At 44.9% G+C, this 23834-nt stretch overlaps 1 protein-coding gene across 1 annotated transcript in view; it reads left to right on the top strand.

Moving 5' to 3' along the window:
• The window catches only part of DNAH6 (dynein axonemal heavy chain 6), a 493878-nt gene that overhangs the window by 7644 nt on the left and 462400 nt on the right, over positions 1–23834 (top strand). Inside the window, exons 2-8 of the mRNA XM_073637077.1 lie at positions 3245–3481; positions 13046–13222; positions 17028–17287; positions 17706–17973; positions 18564–18698; positions 18781–18904; positions 22969–23113. Coding sequence (XP_073493178.1) covers positions 3251–3481; positions 13046–13222; positions 17028–17287; positions 17706–17973; positions 18564–18698; positions 18781–18904; positions 22969–23113 — 1340 coding nt within the window. The 5' untranslated portion in view covers positions 3245–3250. The remainder of the gene's footprint in view (positions 1–3244; positions 3482–13045; positions 13223–17027; positions 17288–17705; positions 17974–18563; positions 18699–18780; positions 18905–22968; positions 23114–23834) is intronic.

Genomic DNA, 23834 nt, shown 5'->3' with positions numbered 1-23834 from the left:
GTGGTCCCGCTCCCAGCACCAACGTCGGAGAATACTCACAGTGCACAGTGACTGCACATAAAGTAACTGCAAACTGGGGTTGAGGTCAGGAGAGCATGGGTGCCACACCATAAGTTTGTCCCCTTTTATGCCCATAGCTGCCAGAGATGCAGATGTGTTATGTGCAGCATGAGACGGGGCATTATCATGCATGAAAATGATCTTGCTGCGGAATGCACGGTTCTTCTTCTTGACCCATGGAAGGAAGTGCTGTTTGAGAAACTCAACATACATTATGGATTTCATCTTTACCCCTTCAGGGATCCTAAAAGGGCCGACAATCTCTCTCCCCATGATTCCAGCCCAAAACATAACTCCACTTCCTCGATGTTAGCGCCGTAGCCGTGTTTGCATGGGGTGTCCATCAACCAGCCATCCTCCACTCCATCCATCTGGACCATCGAGATCATTTCATGCATGATAATGCCCCGTCTCATGCTGCACATAACACATCTGGCTGCTATGGGCATAAAAGAGGACAAACTTATGGTGTGGCACCCATGCTCCCCTGACCTCAACCCCATTGAGAACCTCTGGAGCATCATCAAAAGGAGTGTCTATGATGGCGGGAGGCAGTTCACATCTAAGCAACAGCTCTGGGAGGGTATTCTGTCCTCATGCAAAAAATTAAAGCAGAAACCATCCAAAACCTGACAAATTCAATGGACGAGAGAGTTCAGAAGCTCCTTTCGAACAAGGGGTCCTATGTGCAAATGTAACATCACCTAGAATAAAGTTTTGAGTTGAAAACTGTTTGATTTCAGTTTGTAATAACCGGCTAATGCTTATAATTTCAAAAATGACCATTTTTTTGTTCTTTATTAAAATGAAAAGGTTGAAAACTCTGCTGTGCATAATAATTTGGAACATGCATTTTGAGTGCAGTTTGAGTTTTTTATTTTTTTAAAATATACTGTTATCATAGGCAGTTTGTACAAAAACCTTTCAATTGTACTCTAATAGTTATTTGACTGGAAAATTACAATGACTGCAATTCATATAGGTAATTTGGGAAAATCTGAGAAAATATTATTTGCATAATAATTTGGAACACAGTGTATTGAGGCTTCGTAATAGAAGGACACATCCCTGATTATATCATAATGTCCCCCAATTCTGTTAATATCCCCCATCATGGTGTATATGCCCCCCTTCTTATTATACACGACCTTCATCCCATCCAGGTATGCATGGCACCCCTGATCCCCATCCCGGTACGCATGGCACCCCTCCATCCTGGTATGCATGGCTCCCTCATCCCCAATCCTGGTATGCATGCCCCCCTCATCCCCAATCCTGTTATGCATGGCCCCCTCATCCCCAATCCTGGTATGCATGGCACCCCTGTTCCCTAATGCTGGTATGCATGGCACCCCTCATCCCTATCCTGGTACGCATGGTACCCCTCATCCCTATCCGGGTATTCATGGCACCCCATCCCCCATCCCTGGTATGCATTGCACCCCTCATCCCTGGTATGCATAGTACCCCCTCATCCTATCCTGGTATACATGGTACCCCTCATCCCTATCTTGGTATGCTCGACACCCATCATCCCTATCCTGGTATGCATGGTACCCCTCATCCCTATCCTGGTATGCATGGTACCCCTCATCCCTGACCTGGTATGCATGGTACCCCTCATCCTGGTATGCATGGTACCCCTCATCTCTATCTTGGTACACATGACACCCCATCCCTCATCCCTGTTATGCTTGGTACCCCCTCATCCCTATCCTGGTATGTATGGTACCCCTTCATCCCTATCCTGGTATGCATGGCACCCCATCCCTCATCCCTGGTATGCATGGTACCCCTTCATCCCTATCCTGGTATGTATAGCCCCCCATCCCTATCCTGGTATGCATGGTACCCCCTCATCCCTATCCTGGTATGCATGGCACCCAATCCCTCATCCCTGGTATGCAAGGTACCCCGTCATCCCTATCCTGGTATGTATGGTTCCCCTCATCCCCCAGTCCTGGTATGCATGGTACCCCTCATCGCTATCACGCTGCACACACACACAAAAAAATAAACACTTATGTTCACCTTTCTTCCCTGTGCTCCAGTGCTGCCTCCCTTTCTGCTGGAGGTCGGGGGAGGAGTGTGGCGCCGGAGTACGCGGGTGCCCATATCGCGCTGTCCGCAAATGTGTCTTCAGTAAAATGGTGTCGGACAGCGCGCTATGCGCATGCGCCGATTCCGATGCCGCACTCCTGCCTCGGCCTGCGGTCAAAACAGAGGCGGCGCGCCAACCCTCCTCCTGGTGAGGTAAGTATGTCCTTATGGCGCCGGAGATCGCGGTATGCGGTCAGTGTCTATTCATACCATGATCTCTGGCGCCATTCACTCCTCTTACCTGTTACGGCTGGATGCGGTCTTCTGTCTGGAGCCAGAGTGCACAGGCGCTTCGCGCTTGTGCAGTCTACAGAGGCTTCGGACAGAGAGACGCATCTAGCGTTATATTATATATATATATAGTTTTGCATCCTGCTAGACTTTTTTACTCATTATGTTTGCACGTCCCCATCTCTTTTTCATGGACACCTTACGTTATATGCTAACCCTTGTGTTTTAATATATTTCAATAAAATATATCTATACCTTTTGAGATACCTTTTGTGCCTTCTTTTTCATTTTGTTGGTCTATATGTTATATTCTGTGGCATATCTCGGTTACCTTTGGCTGTTTATGTTTTGATGTATTTGTGATCTTTTTTGGTGGTTTTCACTTTGTGACTGCAGACTTGTGAAACCTCACATTGTGTGCACTGCATGCTGTGAGGATTCTATGGTGCTGTCACCTGGAGCGGGCGGTCATTTGACCACAAGTATGCGATTTGCATACTTCCGGTCATATTCCGACTAGGTTTTATTCGGCTTCTCTCAATACACTTGCATTGAGTGAGGCTGCACCCATCTAGTTGACACGTGACCCTGTTTTTGCAAATCACATACTCGAGGATATCCTGACAGCGCGTAGTGTGCACAATGTGAGGATTCACAAGTTTGCAGTCACATAGAGTGACTGCAGACTTGGAACTTAAGACCAGACAATCCCTTTAATGTTTATAAAGTGTTTTAGTCATTGACTATGTTTACAGTTTTTACATTTTTACTTCTGTATTCAAGTTAGGTAGTTGCTTATATTTTCCATTTTTTTGTTAAATACAGCTATATTTTCCAATATTTTATACTGCAGGTAGCAATGTCGGCTAACAATAATCAAGGAGCTTCACCACCAAACATAAATGGAGCTCTAAGCATGGAGCCAATGGAGTGGAGTCAGAGACCGGATTTGAACAGATTAAAAAATAGAATAATCTCCATAGCGCCAAAGCAGATAGTATTAAATCCAGAAGCGCTACTATTTAGCCAAGACACAAAGGCAAGAGCTAAAACAAGAAAAAGACAGCAGACTGTTAAACTGGAGCCCCTGGTAAGATAACACGCTTTATTATTCTCAGGTACAAAGCTCTTATTAAAGAGCGGCTGTGACATACATTATATGACAGTGACAAGTCGTGCTGTTGTGTACAAAAATCATTCACTTTAACATATTTAATATGCAGCATATTTAGTAAAATGTTGCACAGTGAGAAATATGTCTAATACTGACATAACTTGTATACTCAATTCTGCTTTTGAAGGTGTTGTTTCTTTTTTACAACCACTTTTTATTAGTAAGATGATTAGCTGATTGCAAGACCGCTGCTACTAGTGGATCCTCATTCTCCCTATAGGTACGGGAGGATGGAGCATTACATAGAATCATTGATATTAATAATCGGCACATGTTCTCCACAGTGAGAGGGGAACCCTTCTCCAATAGGAAATATGGATAGAGATTTACTGAAAAAGTCAACCCTAAATAAGTGTCTCTGTGCTGTAACAAGAAATGTGCTAATGTCCCAGTTGCTCTCATTTTTAGGGCTCATGCAGGGTCGGACTGGGGTGTCTGGGGCCCATAGGGGGAATTAACTCTAGGGGCCCACCTAAAGCAATATGCAAATATCTGTTATCCGCTATCCCTGTTATAGTGGAGCATTGACTGGCGGCTCCTGCACATCTACTGTTCGACACTATAACTGGGATGTACATGTTTGCATTAAAGGGCTTCTTTGGTTAAAACAAGTTATCACCGATCCATGGGCTCTACAGGATAGGTGATCACTTATTGAGCGTTTGTGTCCGAACATTGGAAAACGCACCTATCGGAAGAATGGGGAAATTTTATCCCTGTCAGGACACTTATCCCCATTTTAAAATGCATCGACAGGTGGGACGTCTGACTGCAGCTCTATTCATTCTCTTGGAGACTTCCAAAAAAGAGCAGCGCTCACAGCAATTAACGGAATGAATGGATCAGTGGTCGCATCTCACATGCCGCTCCAGTCTAATGGGGAGAAAAGCTCCACATTCTGCCGGTGTGTGCTAGCAGTCAGACCCCCACCTATCAATATTATCACTGATCCTGTGGAGAGGTGATTACATGTTTTCACTGGAGAACCCCTGTAAGTGCATCTCTGCCGCTCTGGTCCAAGTATTTAATCGCTAAGGCCACGGCCCTACTATCAGTATTCGGTCAGTATTTTTTCTCAGGAGTGGAAGCCAAAACCAGGTGAGGAACAATCAGAGAAAAGGTATAATAGAAACAAGTCACCAATTCTGCATTTATCACCCACTCCAGGTTTTGGCTCCCACTCCTGAGAAAAAATACTGACCAAATACTGATGGTGGGGTGTGGCCTAATGGAAAAAAATATTTTCCTAGTTAATATCAACGAGAACAAAATGACCGCCATACACAACACAGTCCACTATATCAACACCAATAATACCACATACAAAAGGGACAAATATCGCCACACCCTGACTAGATCACATATTACCACCACATAGTGACTGAATAATACCACATACAAGGAACAAATACCATGACCAGACCACATATTACCACCCCAAAGTGACCAAATACTACAATACTGATCATGAATACAAACCACAATACTAACAACACTGTTATTACCACCAGCGACATTATACACAGGAGCTCTGTATATAGTGTCAGTGTACAGGTAACACAGTGATCACCAGTGACATTATACACAGGAACTCTGTATATAGTGTATAGGTAATACAGTGATCACCAGTGACATACACAGGAGCTCTGTATATACTATATACACACATGGTCAAAATTGTTGGTACCCCTCGTTTAATGAAATAAAAACCCACAAGGGTCACAGAAAAAACTTGAATCTGACAAAAGTAATAAATTAAAAATCTATGAAAATGAACAAATGAAAGTCAGACATTGCTTTTCAACCCTCTTGAAATATGGACAGAAATGATGGTACCCCTGAAAATAATGTGACAAAAGGGACATGATAAATCAAGTTGTGTCCACTAATTATCATCACAGGTGTCTACAATCTTGTAATCCGTCAGTGGGCCTGTATAAAGGGCTATAGATACTCACTGTGCTGTTTGGTGACATGGTGTGTATCACACTCAACATGGACCAGGGGAAGCAAAGGAAAGAGTTGTCTCAGGAGATTAGAAAGAGAAAATTATAGACAAACATGTTAAAGGTAAAGGTTATAAGACCATCTCCAAGCAGCTTGATGTTCCTGTGACTACAGTTGCACATATTATTCAGAAATTTAAGATCCATGGGTCTGTAGCCAACCTCCCTGGACGTGGCCACAGGAGCAAAATTGATAGCAAATCAAAGAGACGGATAATATGAATGGTAACAAAAGAGCCCAGGATAACTTCTAAAGAGATTAAAGGTGAACTTCAAGCTCAAGGAACATCAGTGTCAGATCGCACCATCCGTCATTGTTTGATCCAAAGTGGACTTCATGGGAGACGACCAAGGAGAACACCATTGTTGAAAAAAAATCATAAAAAAGCCAGACTGGAATTTGCCAAACTACATGTTGACAAGCCACAAAGCTTCTGGGAGAATATCCTATGGACAGATGAGACAAAAAATGGAAGTTTTTGGCAAGGCACATCAGCTCTATGTTCACAGATGGAAAAATGAAGCATATCAAGAAAAGAACACTGTCCCTACTGTGAAACATGGTGGAGGCTCTGTTATGTTCTGGGGCTGCTTTGCTGCATCTGGCACAGGGTGTCTTGAATCTGTACAGGGTACAATGAAATCTCAAGACTATCAAGGGATTCTAGAGAGAAATGTGCTGCCCAGTGTCAGAAAGCTTGGTCTCAGTCGCAGGTCATGGGTCTTGCAACAGGATAATGACCCATAACACACAGCTAAAAACACCCCAGAATGGCTAAGAGGAAAACATTGGACTATTCTGAAGTGGCCTTCTATGAGCCCTGACCTAAATCCTATTGAGCATCTTTGGAAAGAGCTGAAACATGCCGTCTGGAAAAGGCAACCTTCAAACACGAGACAACTAGAGCAGTTTGCTCATGAGGAGTGGGCCAAAATACCTGTCGAGAGGTGCAGAAGTCTCATTGACAGTTACAGGAATCATTTGATTGCAGTGATTGCCTCAAAAGGTTGTTCAACAAAATATTAAGTTAAGAAGAGTACCATCATTTCTGTCCAGGCCTATTTCAAGAGTTTAATTTTTTTAAAAATTCTGTGGAAGCAGGGTTGAAAAGCAATGTCTGACTTTCATTTGTTCATTTTCATAGATTTTTAATTTATTATTACTTTTGTCAGATTCAAGTTATTTCTGTGACCATTGTGGGTTTTTCTTTCATCAAACGAGGGGTACCAATAATTTTGACCACGTGTGTAGTGTAAGTGTACATGTAATACACTGACTCACCAGTGACGTCTCTAGGTGAAGTCCTTCATCTTCGCTTTTGTTTCTTCATCTGGCACAGATGGCCATCACTTCTTCCAGCCAGGAATCATCTCTGCAGAAAATAACACACAGTTATCAATAACTGATCTCTTCTAGAGAATATTCCCCCCCCCGACTTCTACACTACACAAGTTGAAGAAAAAAAGCGATATAGTGCCGCTCTGCACAGTAACAGGACTCCTCTTTTGTCCCATCCCATGGAAAACAATTTCCTAAAAAGTAAATTATATTACAGACGTAATAATGTCCCTAATTGGACTCTAAAATAATAATGTTCCCCACTGGCCACCATAAACTAATAAAGTATGTTCCTCAATCTGGCCCCCAAACAGTAATTAAGTCCCTTGTCCAGCCTGGCACCCCCATATATCCATCCTGCCCCCCCCTTCCCTGCATATATCCATCCTGACACCCACCCCCATATATCCCTTCTGGCCCCCATATGTCCAGCAGTGTGACCCCTCCATATATTTATCCTAGCCCATGTGTATCGAGCCTGCACCCTCCCATATATCTATCCTAGTCCCCCATGAGGCCAGCCTGCCCCCCCCCACATATCCATCCTGGCCTCCATGTTTCCAGCCTGCCACCCCATATATCTGTCCTGGCCTCCATGTGTCCAGCCTGCCCCCTCCCATATATCTGTCCTAGCGTCCCATGTGTCCAGCCTGCCCCCCCATATATCCATCCTGGCCTCCATGTGTCCAGCCTGCCCCCCTACATATTCATCCTTGCCTCCATGTGTCCAGCCTGCTCCCTCATATATCCATCCTGGCATCCATGTGTTCAGCCTGCCACCCCCCATATATCCATCCTGGCCTCCATGTGTCCAGCCTGCCCTCTCATATATCCATCCTGCCCTTCCCCCCTGCATATATCCATCCTGACACCCCCCCATATATCCCTTCTGGCCCCCATATGTCCAGCGTGGCCCCTCCATATATTTATCCTAGCCCATGTGTATCGAACCTGCCCCCCCACATATCCATCCTAGCACCCCATGTGTCCAGCCTGCCCCCCCACATATCCATCCTGGCCTCCATGTGTCCCGCCTGCCCCGCCCCCCATATATCTGCCCCCGCCATATAGCCATCCTGGCCTCCATGTGTCCAGCCTGCCCCCCCACATATCCATCCTGGCCTCCGTATATCCAGCCTACCCCCCCATATATCCATCCTGCCCCCCCTTCCCATGTGTCCAGCCAGGCTCCCCCCCTTATGTGTCCAGCCAGGCTCCCCCCTTAATGTATCCAGCCAGCCCCTTATGTGTCCAGCGGGGCTCCCCCCTCGTGTGTCCAGCTGGGCTCCCCCCTCGTGTGTCCAGCCAGGGTTCCCCCTCGTGTGTCCAGCCAGGGTTCCCCCTTGTGTGTCCAGCCAAGGTTCCCCCTTGTGTGTCCAGCCAGGGTTCCCCCTCTAGTGTCCAGCCAGGGCTCCCCCTTGTGTGTCCAGACAGGGCTCCCCCTTGTGTGCCAAGCCGGGCCCTCCCTTGTGTGTCCAGCCAGGGCTCCCCCTTGTGTGTACAGCCAGGACTCCCCCTTGTGTGTCCAGCCAGGGCTCCCCCTCGTGTGTCCAGTGTAACGGGTCTGGGAGGCGGAACCTCTGAGCTACTATACAAGGGGGCGGTCCTTGTAAGGGAGCGGGTGGCGACCCGGGTAGACGGGCAGGCAGTCACAGCAGGTGACCGGGACAATCTCTGAATGAACGGACAGGAGGTCACGGCAAGTGACCGGGGCAGTCTCTGGATGAACGGGCAGGAGGTCACGGCAAGTGACCGGGGCAGTCTCTGGATGAACGGGCAGGAGGTCACGGCAAGTGACCGGGGCAGTCTCTGGATGAACGGGCAGGAGGTCACGGCAAGTGACCGGGGCAGTCTCTGGGTAAAGGATTGGTACGACCTGTGGCGGCTGATGATAGACGTGAGCTCCCAGGTGAGCAGGCGAGAGTCTCTGGATAAACGGGTGGTCACAGCATGTGACGTCGGAGCCTCCAGGAAGACCAACAGACAGGTAGCAGATGAGCGCTCCCAGGTGAGCGGGCAGGAGTCTCTGGACAGGCGGGTGGTCACAGCACGTGACGGCAGAGCCTCCAGGTAGGCTAGCAGACAGGCAGCAGATGATCGCTCCCAGGTGAGCGGGCAAGCTGGTCCTTAGACAGACTGACAGGAGTTGGAAGGCAGACCGTCGGACCTCAGGCAAGCAGGCAGGTAGAAGATGTGCGCTCCCAGGTGAGCGGGCAAGCCGGTCCTTAGACAGACTGACAGGAGTTGGAAGGCAGACCGTCGGACCTCAGGCTAGCAGGCAGGTAGTAGGATATCAGGCAGGAATAAGACAGCAGACTGGCAGGAATCTGGCAGGTATCTGGCAGGTAACTGGCAATGGGACCTGAGGGCTGAAGCAGAGTAGTGAACAGTGCTACAACATTGCTCGGGCACCTCCATTTTGGAGGAGGTGCCTTTTATATGGGAGGTCCTCCGGCAATTGGCCGGGGACTCCTTAGGACGGCGCGCGCGGTCCCTTTAAGAGAGGGGGAGCGCGCGCGCGCGCGCCCTAAGCACACTGCCGGGGAAGGAGCGCGTGCCGGAAGCAGCGGGAAGAGAAGCGCTGGAGGACGCCGCGCCAGGAGCGGGGAGGTGAGAGGGACGGCGTCTCTGCCTAGAACGGGGCAGAGACGCCGATGCTACATCCAGCCAGTGTTCCCCCTCATGTGTCCACCCAGGGCCCCCCTTGTGTTTCCAGCCAGGGTTCCCCCTTGTGTGTCCAGCCAGGGTTCCCCCTTGTGTGTCCAGCCAGGGTTCCCCCTTGTGTGTCCAGCCAGGGCTCCCCCTTGTGTGTCCATCCGGGCCCCCCCTTGTGCGTCCAGCCAGGGCCCCCCTTGTGTGTCCAGCCAGGGTTCCCCCTTGTGTGTCCAGCCAGGGTTCCCCCTTGTGTGTCCAGCCGGGCCCCCCCTTGTGTGTCCAGTCAGGGTTCCCCCTTGTGTGTCCAGCCAGGGTTCCCCCTTGTGTGTCCAGCCAGTGCTCCCCTTTGTGTGTCCATCCGGGCCCCCCTTGTGTGTCCATCCGGGGCTCCCCCTTGTGTGTCCAGATGGGTCCCCCCTTGTGTGTCCAGCCAGGGGCCCATCCCATTCTGCATCCACTCATATACACACACACACACAGACAGACACACAGATACCTCTTACCTTCCTCCCGTGCGGTGTCCTCCTTCTCCGGCAGCTGAATTGCGCTCCTCCTTCACAGCAGGCGCATGACGATGACGTTGAAGGGAGACGCGCAGCTTCAGCTGCTTCACTGGGATGTGCGCCGTGGCGGTTCAGGTAATGAACGCCGCGTGCGCGCGTCCTTGCATACACTGTGCCTGCGCTTTTAAAGGGTCCGTGACCTTTAAAACCGCAGGTTTTTTTTTTCCATTCTCTTCTCCTCCTCTCCTCTGCGGCAGGGGGTGGGGCCCACCGGGAAAATTCCCAGTACCCCGCCAGCCCAATCCGACCGTGGGCTCATGCACACGACCGATTTTGTCATATGAGTGCTGCATGATATTCTATGGGGCTTTGCACATGTCTGATATTTTCCTCGGACCGAGTGAACCGCAGAAAAAATCTGAGGCATGTCCGATTTTGATCCAAGTGTCAAATCAAAATCGACCATGAAAGTCTATGGGTCCTATGACATCCGAGTTCTTTCCCATTTTCACAGATTGACAGAATAGAAAAAGTTGAGAAACTTTTTGTTTTCTCTCCACATCCCCGAAAATCTGTTGCCACTCTGATCAAAGTATGATCAGAATAGTCGGACCGTTTTCTCGGAGGTGGAAACATCGGTTGTGTGATCCTACCCTATCACACATTTTTGACGTATCTTACAGGTTCTCCATAAATGTTTGTGGTCGTTAATCTGACCAACTGTATCTCATTTCAAACTTTATTGCCATAAGGCTATAAATAAACTGTGATGGATTATTGGAATGTGACGTATCTGTCATGGAGAAAAGTAAAATGCTTACAGAGATAAGAGTTAAGAGCATGCATGCTCCTCTGTGCAGCTAACCCCCTCCTTTGGAATTAGGTAACCATAGATACTCCAATGGCTAAACAGAGGTGCGGCCCTGCTTCAGGAATGTGGATTAGAGATAAGCGTTTTAAGAACATAAAGAACTGGGATGTCTTTGTCTGCTTACTAGAAAAGTAAGAAGGGAGGTTTGCATGAACTGCTTCAATCCAATAGATAGGAAAATCATGTTTTCGGAAACGTGAGGAAGGTGATGAAGTGACGAATGCAAAGCATGGTTTCAAGTCGATGAGCAATGACCAGAATCCTATCAATTGAATACGGACCTGATAGACGAGGCTACACCTGGCATACTTGATCTCTATGCAAAGATAAAATCATGATACAAAATATGACGTTGATATCGAGCACATGCAACTCTCCTGAGCGAAGATATGGTCCATTTAGGGAATCTCATAATTTTCTGAAACTGAAAAGTCCAACCTTGTAGGAGTCATGAAGGGCAGTGTGTGGGTGTAACTTAGGAGCTAATAAAAGGCAAATGCCAACTTTTGGGCGTCGTCAGTACGTGGAGGAACAGTTCATTGTAGGTGCTGTTTGTTTTTCTGAAAAGTCTCCCTCCATAAACCTAAAGCCATAAACCTCCTACGTTAATCTTCGGCCAATCATGTAATTGTCCGGACGATAGGGGGCAGCAGAGAGCTGTTCGCTCAAGAGATCACAGAGGGTGGTTCTGACGCGCCCCCTGGGCCATGTTCTGTAGCGTTGCGCACGCGGGGAATACCCGGAGCCGGATCTGTTGGGGGTGGTAGTCCTCGTGGCGGTGACCCGGTCCGTGCCCAGGGTGGTCAAACTAAGTGGCAGTGCTCGGCATTAAGATGTTATAGAGTTCGACTACGCCACCTGTTGATTGCGGCTATGAAGCCGCCGCTGCAGGGCAGACCGCTGAGGCCGGTGGTACGGTGGTGCAGCGTGGATGGTATAACCCCCAACGGGAGGGGTATAGCCTCAGGGCAGCTAATGAGGCAGGGAGGAATGATGGTGGTTCTGGTGGTGTGACAAGGAAGCTCAGAGACGTGCAATTGCAGTTTTCACAGCTTTACTCACAGTTCTTTATCAGGTCCCTTGTGCACAGTTAGGACCACCCGAGCCGTGCTGCGTCCACCAGGTGCGGGACTCGGCCAACTCCCAGGCAGTTCCAGAGCGTGGTCCTGAGCTCCCCTCTCTTCCTTTCTACTGGCCGTCCCCACCAGGGATCCACCTTTGTCCAGCTCCCTCGGGCCTTCTGGTGGTGAAACCTTTCCCGGTTTCCCTGACCCTATATGGTATGCCTTCCTGGTAGATATGGCGAGGGGTCGCGCCAAAACTTGTCCACGACCTCCGGTTCCTGGCTAAGGATAATTGGCCTCCACCAGTTTGGGCTCCGGCACCCTGTTCTGCCAACCCTTCACCCGTTATTCCGTGGGATCTTAGGGTTCCCTCTTTTCCTGCGTCTCTGGGCCTTTCCTGGTGTTTCTGTTCCTTCTTCCTCTTACTTCTCTCTCTCTCTGCTTCAGGGCTCCTCTCCAGGCCTGGCTCTGGAGCTGGGCCCAGACTGAGCCACAGCTCCCTGTCAGCCCTCTCTGGCTGAGCTCCTCTCTGAACAGACAGACCCTGTCCTAAGATGGTGCCCACCTTATATACTCCCTTCTGACACCCGAGCCCAGGTGACCAGCACCCAATGGGCTCCTACCTATGCCCAGAGTCCCTCCCCTGTCTGCTCCTACACCACTTGGATGTTCCTCCCCCCTCCCCACTCCAGCCAGGGACAGAAGCTGTCGTACCTGCACATCTATCTGGTGGGAGTACCGTTGGTCTGTCCCCCGGAAATGGGGTGTGTGTGGTGTATGCAGCTAACTGAGCCCAGTTCCACACTCCATCCTTACCCGGGAGTGGAATACCACACCTCTGGTCTGAGGTGCAATACCCCTGTAGCAACCGAGTCCTCAGGGTGCTACAGTTCTGCGTGACCTTCCCGTGCTGCGATAATCGTGACAATATCTATCTACAGATCTTCATAAAAGCATTGCAGTTATGTACTTTTTATTAGATGAAAGTAAAACCATGTTGTACGTGTCTATTAACACATTATTTTCTTTACATGTTTAAAAGCCTGTACTAAAAACATATCAGGATCAAAATCAACCTGAATATATATACCAAAAGAACAAAGAAGATTTGATAAATCAAGGTATACTTTTACGTGCATCTTCTGTGGAAAAGAAACTGCGATCAGTCTCATCTACTATAAGGCTTCCTGATCTTCCAGATGATTTAAAAGAAAAACAGGTAAGATACAGTAGAAATATACAATTTTGCACTGTGGCTACTAAATAGCCCATCTGTCATATCCAAGCTAATGTTAAGCATTATGGCTCGTGCAAATGACCGTATTTTTGGTCCTCATACCAGTGTTATTCTATGGGGCCGTACACATGCCGATTTTTTTTTTTCCTCGGGCAGAGTCTGTCCTAAGAAAAAAATCCGATATTCGGGTCACACTCAACCATCCAAGTCAATAAGTCAGTGGAAAAAATTGCACTGCACTTGGATGAAATCTGAGTGTAGTTCAATTTTCACTTACTGACAATGGAGAATATGAAGAATTTTTTTCCATCTTCAACTCATCCAAGAAAATCGGAACACACTATTATCAAACTCTGATCAGAGTCTGTTTAGAGTGTGATTAGAAGAAGGATTAGAACCGAATATAAGGTTGCCATATACATATATTGTGAAGATAACAAGTATCTCCATATTACAACCAATCAGAAGACTATATATCTAGGGCCATTCGTATAAGCAACATATATCCCGAAGTGCCGAAGCAAGAAAGAAATACGAATATACGGCCAAAAAATTATAAAGAAAATAATAGAAAAAGTATCTTTATTGAGAAATATATATATAAATAATCATAACATCATATAAGGCTATGGTGGCACAGCATATGTCAGAAGCCATTACACATAGACAAATAAAACATACTTAAAAACAACCACCAGGTGTCACCACAGAGTACAGATATCGCATGCCTCACATATCGTTTTAAACTATAGACATATCACTTAGGGTAATCATATCTATAGACAAATAAATGGCTACCACTAGTACACCCGCATAGAGACATAAGCCTTCATAATGCATATCGATTATAGAAAGTACCAGAAGAAAGAAATGTCACATCAGAGATATGATTCACCTTGTAATGGGATCGAGACTGCACGCTGTGTGGCTCCCCGACGCGCGTTTCGGCACTCCCGCCTTGACAAGCGCTTTCCAAGCAATTTTAGCATCACTTGGAAAGTGCTTGACAACTTGGTCACACTATATAAATCCAAGCAAACAGCATGGATTTATATAGTGTGACCAAAAGAATGTTAAAAAATAAATAACATACTTACCTTCTGATGGCCCCCGGTGTCTTTATTCGATGCGTCCTGCCTTGCCGGCAGCTCGCGGTACACTAAAGGACCTGCCGACGTCAGCGGTCGCATGACCCTTCACATGACTAAATGACGTCAGCGCAGGTCCTTGAGTCCACCGCGAGCTGCCGGCAAGCCCAGAAAAAGACATCGGGGGCCATCAGAAGGTAAGTACAATATTTATTTTTTGTTTTATTCTTTTTTTTACAGGTTCTATGGTACCCAGGTCCGGAGGAGAGACCCGGGTACCATCCGCACATTGAAACGCATGGAATGCACGTGTACAGATCCAGTGATGTGGATTCCATGCGTTCCAATGCAAGTCAATGGCCGCGAAAACGCCGCGCTTCCGCAAAATAATTGGTAGTGCTGCGTATTTTTCCGCAATGATAATCCGCAGCGGAAATCTCTGCAGCATGTGCACAGCACATGCGGATTATCGTTGGGGGACATGGCAGACCTTCTACCAAGCGTTCTTTAAGCGTTTCTGCAGCGGAATTGCGGCTGCGGAAACGCTTAAGAAACGCATCGTGGGCACACAGCCATAAGCAAATTGGTCCTATAATATTTAAGTCCCAAAAAATGTAAAAATCCTCTTATTGCTGGCTGGTTCTCCTTCAAGGGAATCTGTCACCAGGTTTTTGCCACCTAATCTGAGAGCATCATAATGTAGAGACAGAGACCTTGATTCCAGCGATGTGTCATTTACTGGGCTGCTTGCTGTAAATTTGATTAAATCTCTGTTTTATTAACAGGAGATTATCACTAGAGGACTAGTAACCTGCTGCCAGGTACCAGCTCCATATTCAAGAGCTCTGTATAATGCCAAACCTGACACTGATTGGTAGCTGTGCACACTGTACATGGTCAGAAAGCTGCCAATCAGTGGTGTGGGCGGGGTTATATAGGTATAACTGTTCAGAGAACTGCTCTAACTGCTGTATGTATACAGGTTTTTCTTCAACTCTACCCACAAGTGTTTGATTGGGTTGAGGTCTGGGGACTGTCGGGGCCAATCCAGCACCTCTACTTCATTGTCTTTGAACTATTTCTTCACCAATCTCAACGTATGCTTCGGGTCATTGTCCTGCTGGAACACTATGTCGTCCTTTTCATACCCATAGTATGTGAGTGTACGAAGTAATTCATCTTGTAGGAGGTTTCTATTTTTAATTTTTAATTATGTACCACTAAAGTTTTTACATTTCATTATTTTACAATCTTGATGGATGTGCCGATTTTTTTCACCTTTTCTTCATACGTCTTGTAGTGTACTCACATATAGCTCAGAAATGAGACCACCATCGATCCTGGTCAAGTATCCAATGCCTTTGGCTGTGAAACAACCCCATAACATCAGGCTTCCTCCACCGAACTTGACAGCTCCTTCAATTTCTTGATCTGTTAGCCTTTTTTTCTCTTGTTTCTTCCAGACCCATTTGCACCCATCAATGCCTAGTCTATTGACTTTCGTCTCATCTCTCCAAATCACCCATTTCCAATCTCTTACTGTCCAGTTTTCCTACTTTCTGCAAACCCGAGCCGATGCCTCTTATGACGATGTTGAAGTCCAGACTTCTTCATCTTTTTTCTGGCCACCATTCCAGACTTGCGTAATGTGCATCACACGTTGCTTGCTTGCTTGAATGGACGTCTGTGATCTCACTATTATGAAGCATGTGAGCCACCTCCACTGCTGTGTTTGTTATGCCAGAACTGATAGACCTTGTGATGAGCCGACTTGTTGACTCCGATATTTTGCCTGGACGTCCACCTCTTGGCTTTTGAATGGATGGACAGACTTCATTTCATATTCTTCCCGCTGTCATGGCACTCACATGATGCAGTTTGCCAATTTTCTTGGTCGAGAGACCCCTATCGATGAGCTGGATGATACGGTTTCTGTTTTCTTGGGAAATCTTTTTCATGACTGCTCCTCGATTTGAACCAGTGACTTTTCGCTTGGGAATCAACCTGATAACACACTGAGCTATTAGGGAATGTGAGAACAGGTTGTATTTTGTAGTATACAGGAAGAAAAAGATTTTTCACCAACAATACAGTAATGATACAGTGACATGACTCGAATCTGCACAACTAATCTTATGCTAAATAGTTGCAAGTCAAATTTATGTGTGAGATAGCCAAGATGATTGTCTATAAAATGATGGTAGTGTCACGTTCGAAGCAGTAGTGGATCCGATTGCTGGGTTGCTACAACCGCCTGCTGCCTGCCTTGGGATTACATCTGGCCTCTGGCATTTGAGACGGCTGATCGGCCGGGGTGCCGTGTTTAGTGCCCCCCACCGATCTGATATTGATGAATAGGCCATCTGAAAAATAGGCCATTAGTGTAAAAGTACTGGACAACCCCTTTAACACTTCTATTTTTTAAATCATTCTTACTTTACAATGTTTTTCCATGCTTGCTTAAAATATTTGTACAGTACTGTATGTAAACATGCCTCAAAACTGTAAGAAACCAAAATCTAACTGTAGGGGCTGCTCCCACCACCTTCCACTGCCCCTAACGCGCATTACTATATTATCTCACCACAATGTCATTTCTTATTTTTCAATTGTTTTCCATTGATGAGATATCTTTCTAGTTTACTGCGGTGATTGTAATATTTTTAGTCTTCATCACTAATATACTTTTAATCCTTTAGTTACAGATGGACGTCAGTAGAACCTTATCTCCAACTCCACCAAAGCAGCCAAGGACATCTTATTCAAGACCTAGCTCTTATAAAAGAGTTCCCTCACCTCCAACTAGTTTGTTTGAGAGTGCAGAAGATGTCATAAAGGCCGAGATTAGTGACCCCCTCCAGATTATCAGCATACTACTGGGAAATAAGAATTTGGGCTTTCTGTATATGTCCCCTGCTGTTCCCAGATCTTCAGTTGAATATGATCCATACAACTTGAGGTACGTAGAAGAAACATTTAAAACTTCATTGTGCAATTGTGTAAATGATTTGTTGCATTAGAAATAGGTTGTTATTTATATTGTGCCCCAAAGTTTTGCATTAGAGGGGCAATTTTTGGGTTAGTTTCTATGGAACTCTTCTTGTCCTAGTAATGCTCTACAGTAATATGTCTACCTCAGTCAAACATGCCTAATAATGACTTGGAGATTGGAGATCTGTCTTTGATAAAGATCTGAATGCTTCAGGCCAATGAAAATATCTATTTTAAAATTTGATTAACACAAAAATTAAAATAGTTTTCTCCTACAATATTAAGTTGTCTTTTACTATTACAAAATAATGAAATATAATAATAATAATAGTTTTTTTTTTTTTTTTTTTACATATTTAAGTTTATTTTTCCTTGCCTTTACATAGAATTGTAAGCCATGAAAACATCAACAAACACGACTACTACACCATAAGTGACAGAGGAGTCACCCACATGTGTGATGGAGACGTATTATTCTTGGAGCTGGAGCGCTGGAAACAGGAATATCTTTACCATAAGTCAATGAAACAGATTCCTACATTTGCTCTGTTCAGAAAATGGAAAGCTTTTACTGTATGGAGAAAAAATGTTCGTGCCAAGAAAATTAGTAAATGTCGTAAAGCCCTGCAGGAGAATCTGTTCATTGTTAATTCAGTATGTATCCCAAGCCGGCTAATTATCAAGTCTAGCCTATATGTGCAGTTTTCTGCAGATTTAAAGGGGATCTGTCGCTAGGTTTTGCCACCTAATCTTAGAACAGCATAATATAGAGACAGAGACCCTGATTCCAGTGATGTGTCACTTACTGGGTTGCTTCCTGTAGTTTTGACAAAATAACTATTCTATCAGCTGGAGATTATCACTAATAAACCTGTAGCCTTCCATATTCATGAGCTTTGTATAACCCTGCCCTCACCTTATTAGCAGCTTTCTGCCTATGCACAGTATAAAGAGAAAGCTGCCAATCAGCGGTGTGGCTAGGGTTATACAAAGCTCAGCATTCTGAGAACTAGTAAGTCTGCAGCAGGGAAAACGATAATTATATCAAAACATTAGCAAGCAACCCGGTAAGTGACACATCACTGGAATCAGGGTCTCTGCACCTACATCATGCTGCTTTTAGATGCAGTAACAGAAATGTGGTGGCAGATTCCCTTTACTAGAATTGTTGTATAATTAACTAATTTATTTTATATGTATAGTGAAAAAAGGCTTAGCTTAATCATTACCTTTTCCTCCTGCAGTATGTGCGCCCTGCTCTCCTCAATATCCAAGAAATGTGTTACCGAATCAGTGACATGGGTCTGTGTCGCATTGAGAAGGGGTACACATATACTTTGAAAGAGTTCACAGACATTCAATTTAAACAACTAGAAGAGGTATGTTTTATTAATTTCTTCAGAATCAATGGGAAATATGACCATGCGTTAATTTCCACTTTGGAAATTGTGTAATTCTTAGGTGGCCAACCATCTATCTGAGTTCCGCGGCCTAGCCAAAGAAGTTGTCAGGAGCGCTAGTAGAACTGCTTTATTGGAGGCTGGGTTTACACCGGATGACTACATGAATGATTCTGACAACTCAGGTGACTCGACATTACCAATGTAAAATACTCTTCTGTATTCTTGAATAGGAGATATGGAAACAATCCGACTCCTTGATGTACTCACTAGACTGTTTCTGTATCTACATTGGAGAGTATGCTGTATCTCCTTTGCTGTGGATGGTGATTGTTCTTTTGAGCTACTTCTATGCCATGTTCAAAGTGAGAAAATCCTATAGTGAAGTGAAATAGTTAAAGGGGTTGTCCAGTACTTTTAAAAATCTGCCAATGGGTTTTACTGATAAATAGAAGCTTCTTTCTAATTACCTCCTGGTGCTGTTTCTGCCTGTGAGCGGCGCTATTGGTGGCCGCTCACAGGCAGCACGTGACCCCTGGCTGCAGCCGGCTCTGACATCCGCTGACAAGTCCAGGCTGCAGCTGAGGGTTCCTCTTCCGCGTTCCACTGGTGGCTGCTGGGTGTGACGCGGGGAATAACCCCGACCACAAGCCAGCAGCGACCGCGGGCACCCCAGCGCTGAGTCACGCCTCATGTCACATCAGCAGGGGGTCACGTGGTGCCTGTGAGCGGCCACCGATAGCGCCGCTCACAGGCAGAAACAGCACCAGGAGGTAATTAGAAAGAAGCTTCTATTGATCAGTAAAACACATTGTCATATTTTTAAAAGTACTGGACAACCCCTTTAGAACTGTCAACCCTCAATCCCATAGAGAGAATTTGTGATGGTTCAGTCATCAGTATTGTACTGGTGTGAATATCATAAAGGTGTAATCTCGTTTAGAAAACACATTTCTACATAACCTATTAGGGTCAAATTGATTTAGATTTTTTCTGGACAACTTATGAAAAGATCACGGACTGATAACATTTTTTACAGACACACTGTAAAACTATAATGAATCATTAGGATTTTAAGTGATGTTTGTCTACAATATAATTTTGATTGGCAGCATTTACTGTGAACTGTAAAATGATGATAATTTCAGTCATAATAATCTGCAGAAAATTTCTCCAACCTCAAAAAAATCAGACATAAGTTACACGCACGCCGCTAGGTTCAGATAGGGGTGAGACTGGTTACATGAATTCTTTGGAATCCTGGGGGAAACGTTACTCAGGGCGACCATAGACCATGTGCTGCAGCTTCTCTCAGGCACACAGGGGTATTGACCCTCAGGCACAGACACGTAGCTTGTCTCACTTGCTGACCAGACACACTTGACAAGAGTCCTCATAAACATTAGAACAGTAGCATTTAATAAGAAGACTCACAGCCAGTGGAAGTGAAATCTTATGAGCAACAGGCTCCAGTGACAAAGAGTACAGTTTCCTTAGCAGCACAGCAGTTCACAGTCTTGCCAGTAGTACAGGACAGCACAGTTCTAATGCAAATGCACATTAATTAACACAGCATTCTTTACAGCACAGTGAAATGGAGGGGGGGGGGTTTGCTGAAGGAGATGATACCTGTGACACCATTTCTTCCAGTCCTTAGCTTTCTGCCTGACAATACTCTGCACTGCTAATTCAGGAACTCTACCTCACCTGTGCTTAGCTTCACTCCTGACTTGAATCCTTTTCACTTGCAGGGGCACTTCTGTGAGATACAGATCACACACACCACCTTTCTCTTCGGCTCCAGCCACACAGTAAACAACTTCCCCACAATCCCCCTGGGGCTCTGCTAAAACACTCCCCTTCTCCTGTGACTATGTTACTTCTAATGGTTGCTGAATGCTTTTAAAGCAACAGCACTACTTCTGCATGTCACAATATCAATTTTTTTACGCACAGGGAAAAAAGTGTTTTATTTATACAAACTACAGGTGCATCTCATTAAATTAGAATATCATAAAAAAGTTAATTTATTCTAGTTCTTCAATACCAAAAGTGAAACTCATATATTATATAGAGTCATTACAAACAGGGTGATCTATTTCAAGTGTTTATTTCTGTTAATGTTGATGATTATGGCTTACAGACAATGAAAACACAAAAGTCATTATCTCAGTAAATTAAAATAATTAACGAAAACACCTGCAAAGGCTTCCTAAGCGTTTAAAAATGTCCCTTAGTCTGTTTCAGTAGGCTCCACAATCATGGGGAAGACTGCTGACTTGGCAGATGTCCAGAAGGCAGTGATTGACACACTCCACAAGGTTCCAGAGTTCCAATTTTCATTTGGAAATCAAGGTCCCAGAGTCTGGAAGAAGAGTGGAGAGGCACACAATCCAAGCTGCTTGAGGTCTAGTGTGAAGTTTCCACAATCAGTGATGGTTTGGGGAGCCATGACATCTGCTGGTGTAGGTCCACTGTGTTGTATCAAGACCAAAGTCGGTGCAGCCGTCTACCAGGAAATTTTAGAGCACTTCATGCTTCCCTCTGCTGACAAGCTTTTAGGAGATGGAAATTTCATTCTCCAGCAGGACTTGGCACCTGTCCACACTGCCAAAAGTACCAATACCTGGTTTAAAAACAACAGTATCACTGTGCTTGATTGGCCAGCAAACTCGCCTGATTTTAACCCCATAGAGAATCTATGGGGTATTGTCTAGAGGAAGATGAGAGACCAGACCCAACAATACAGACGAGCTGAAGGCAGCTATCAAAGCAACCTGGGCTTCCACAACACCTCAGCAGTGCCACAGGCTGACGCCTCCATGCCACGCCGCATTGATGCAGTAATTGATGCAAAAGGAGCCCCGACCAAGTTTTGAGTGCATTTACTGAACATACATTTCAGTAGGCCAACATTTCGGATTTTAAAAACCTTTTTTCAAGCTGTTGTTATAAAGTATTCTAATTTACTGAGATAATGACTTTTGTGTTTTCATTGGCTGTAAGCCATAATCATCAACATTAAGAGAAATAACACTTGGAATAGATCACTCTGTTTGTAATGACTCTATATAATATATGAGTTTCACTTTTTGTATTGAAGAACTGAAATAAATTAACTTTTTGATGATATTCTAATTTAGTGAGATGCACCTGTATGTAGTGTTTTCTGGATGATTGGCAACCCTGAAAAGAAGTGTTCTTCTCTTGGAAGCTTCACCATTTAGCCAAAACAGATTTTTGCTACAAAAGTATCCCTTGCTCTGGAGGACAAAACACATCTCTGCATTATATAGCCATTTATGTTTAATAAGAACTGCATAATACTTTATTTTCTTCATAATAGCATTGTAAAGGAACTGAGCTTCTTTTGATGGGATTCCCTAGAAATGATAGATGTGTGCTACATTCCCACCTAGTTTGCGCACCCTACAATTAGTTGATCAGTTTATTTTGATGATACCCTTTAAAAAGTAACTAAACTTTCCTTTTTTAATAATTCTAGTATTAAATGTTACGAAACTTTGCAAATTACTTTATTAGGGAATTTGTCTTAATTCCTTTAAAAAATTGCATGTAGGTGGCTTCCAAAAACCAGCTTATCTCCAGTGTATTTGCTTGCCTTTAGCTGGATTGCTATCAGAATGTACTCTTTTGGAGTACTTATGTTGGCTGTGAAATCGTCAGCACCTGTCTCCTCCTCTGAATGTTGTGCCATCATCTGTACTCCAAATGAGTATAAGAGTTCAGTTTCTCTCCAGTGCCCATGTTGGGGAAAAGTAAGCATTTTTTTTTTACAGGAATGAAGATAAATTCCCTAAGTGATTTGCAAAGTTTCATAACTTTACAAGCTGGGCAAAATGATAAAAAATAAATAAATAAAAGTTTAGTTCCTCTTTAAAAATAAAACAAAACAGAGAGGGTCCATGGCGGGCCAATACCTTTTAAGAAATTGTTATAAAGTCTTGTAACACAAAAGATACAAGACAGAATTGAAAATAACTCAGATTATGATACAAGTTTGCTTTTCCCAGGCCAGAAAACATTGTACAAGCTGTAAAAACGAATAATTAGACAACTCTCCTATTTCTCACAATGTACAGTATGGCAATGCATGTTTTTTACTAGTTGTTCTGTAATTGAAAGAGCAGAAGAAAGTTACGCAATAGACTCCTTAGTCACATGTACTGAATGTGTAGCCCCACTATTTTCATGATTTATCATATTTTACTATTTTCCTGGCCTGAAGGCATGATAAATACAATACCAGGACCTGAAGCTACAGATATTTTAACGCTCTCACATTTTGATGGAGACCTTTTCGGAGAATCTTCTGATAAAATGAGTTACACAGAGCAAGCCAATAAGAGAACACACTGCAGACGACTGACATGGTTAGTATATGCTTTATTAACGAGTAAAAGCAATGTTGTTCACAAACTTTACACTTGTTCTTATCTGATTAAGAAAACTTGGCTGACGGATATTATTTAATCATTCCATGGTGCTGTACATGTGAAAAAGGGTTTACATACAAAATACGAATATAGATTCCAATGAACAGAATAACAGTGACAGATTGGTAGAGAAGGGAGAGAACCCTGCCCATGCGAGATTACAATCTACAGAATAATGGGGAAGGAGACAGTAGGGTGGAGGATTGTGGTAGCTCCGGTGGTGATGAGGTGGTAATGTGGTCATTCCAGGCTGTAAGCTTTCTTGAAGAGAAGGGTTTTCAAGTACCTGAAAGTTTTGACGTGGTCAACCCAGAACACTTGCCGGAGTGTTCTAGTGAGGTTGTGGTGCCAGGGTTGCCTATTGATTTGTCGCACTCTGCCATGCACAAGCCAATAGCTGATGAAGGTGTGGTGTTGTAGAAAGCGGTGTCACTGTTTGTGTTAAAGAGTGAACATATGGTTAATTAATGTACAGGTGCACAAAAACGCTATTACACAAACATACATACTGTATGTATACACAATGCGTCAGCACACTCCAATCAATCAATACATGAGCTCCAGTAAGGATGGAGTATTGACCAGGGCTCAGTTAGCTGCATGCATCACACACACCCCATTTCCGGGGGACAGCTCAACGGTGCTCCCATTTATACAG

Source organism: Phyllobates terribilis, unplaced genomic scaffold, assembly GCF_046119375.1.
Source record: "Phyllobates terribilis strain yellow unplaced genomic scaffold, ASM4611937v1 Scaffold_1__5_contigs__length_1240528914, whole genome shotgun sequence".
Taxonomy (NCBI): domain Eukaryota; kingdom Metazoa; phylum Chordata; class Amphibia; order Anura; family Dendrobatidae; genus Phyllobates; species Phyllobates terribilis.
The sequence above is the reverse complement of the archived record's forward strand: the minus strand, read 5'-3'. Positions and strand labels throughout refer to the sequence as shown.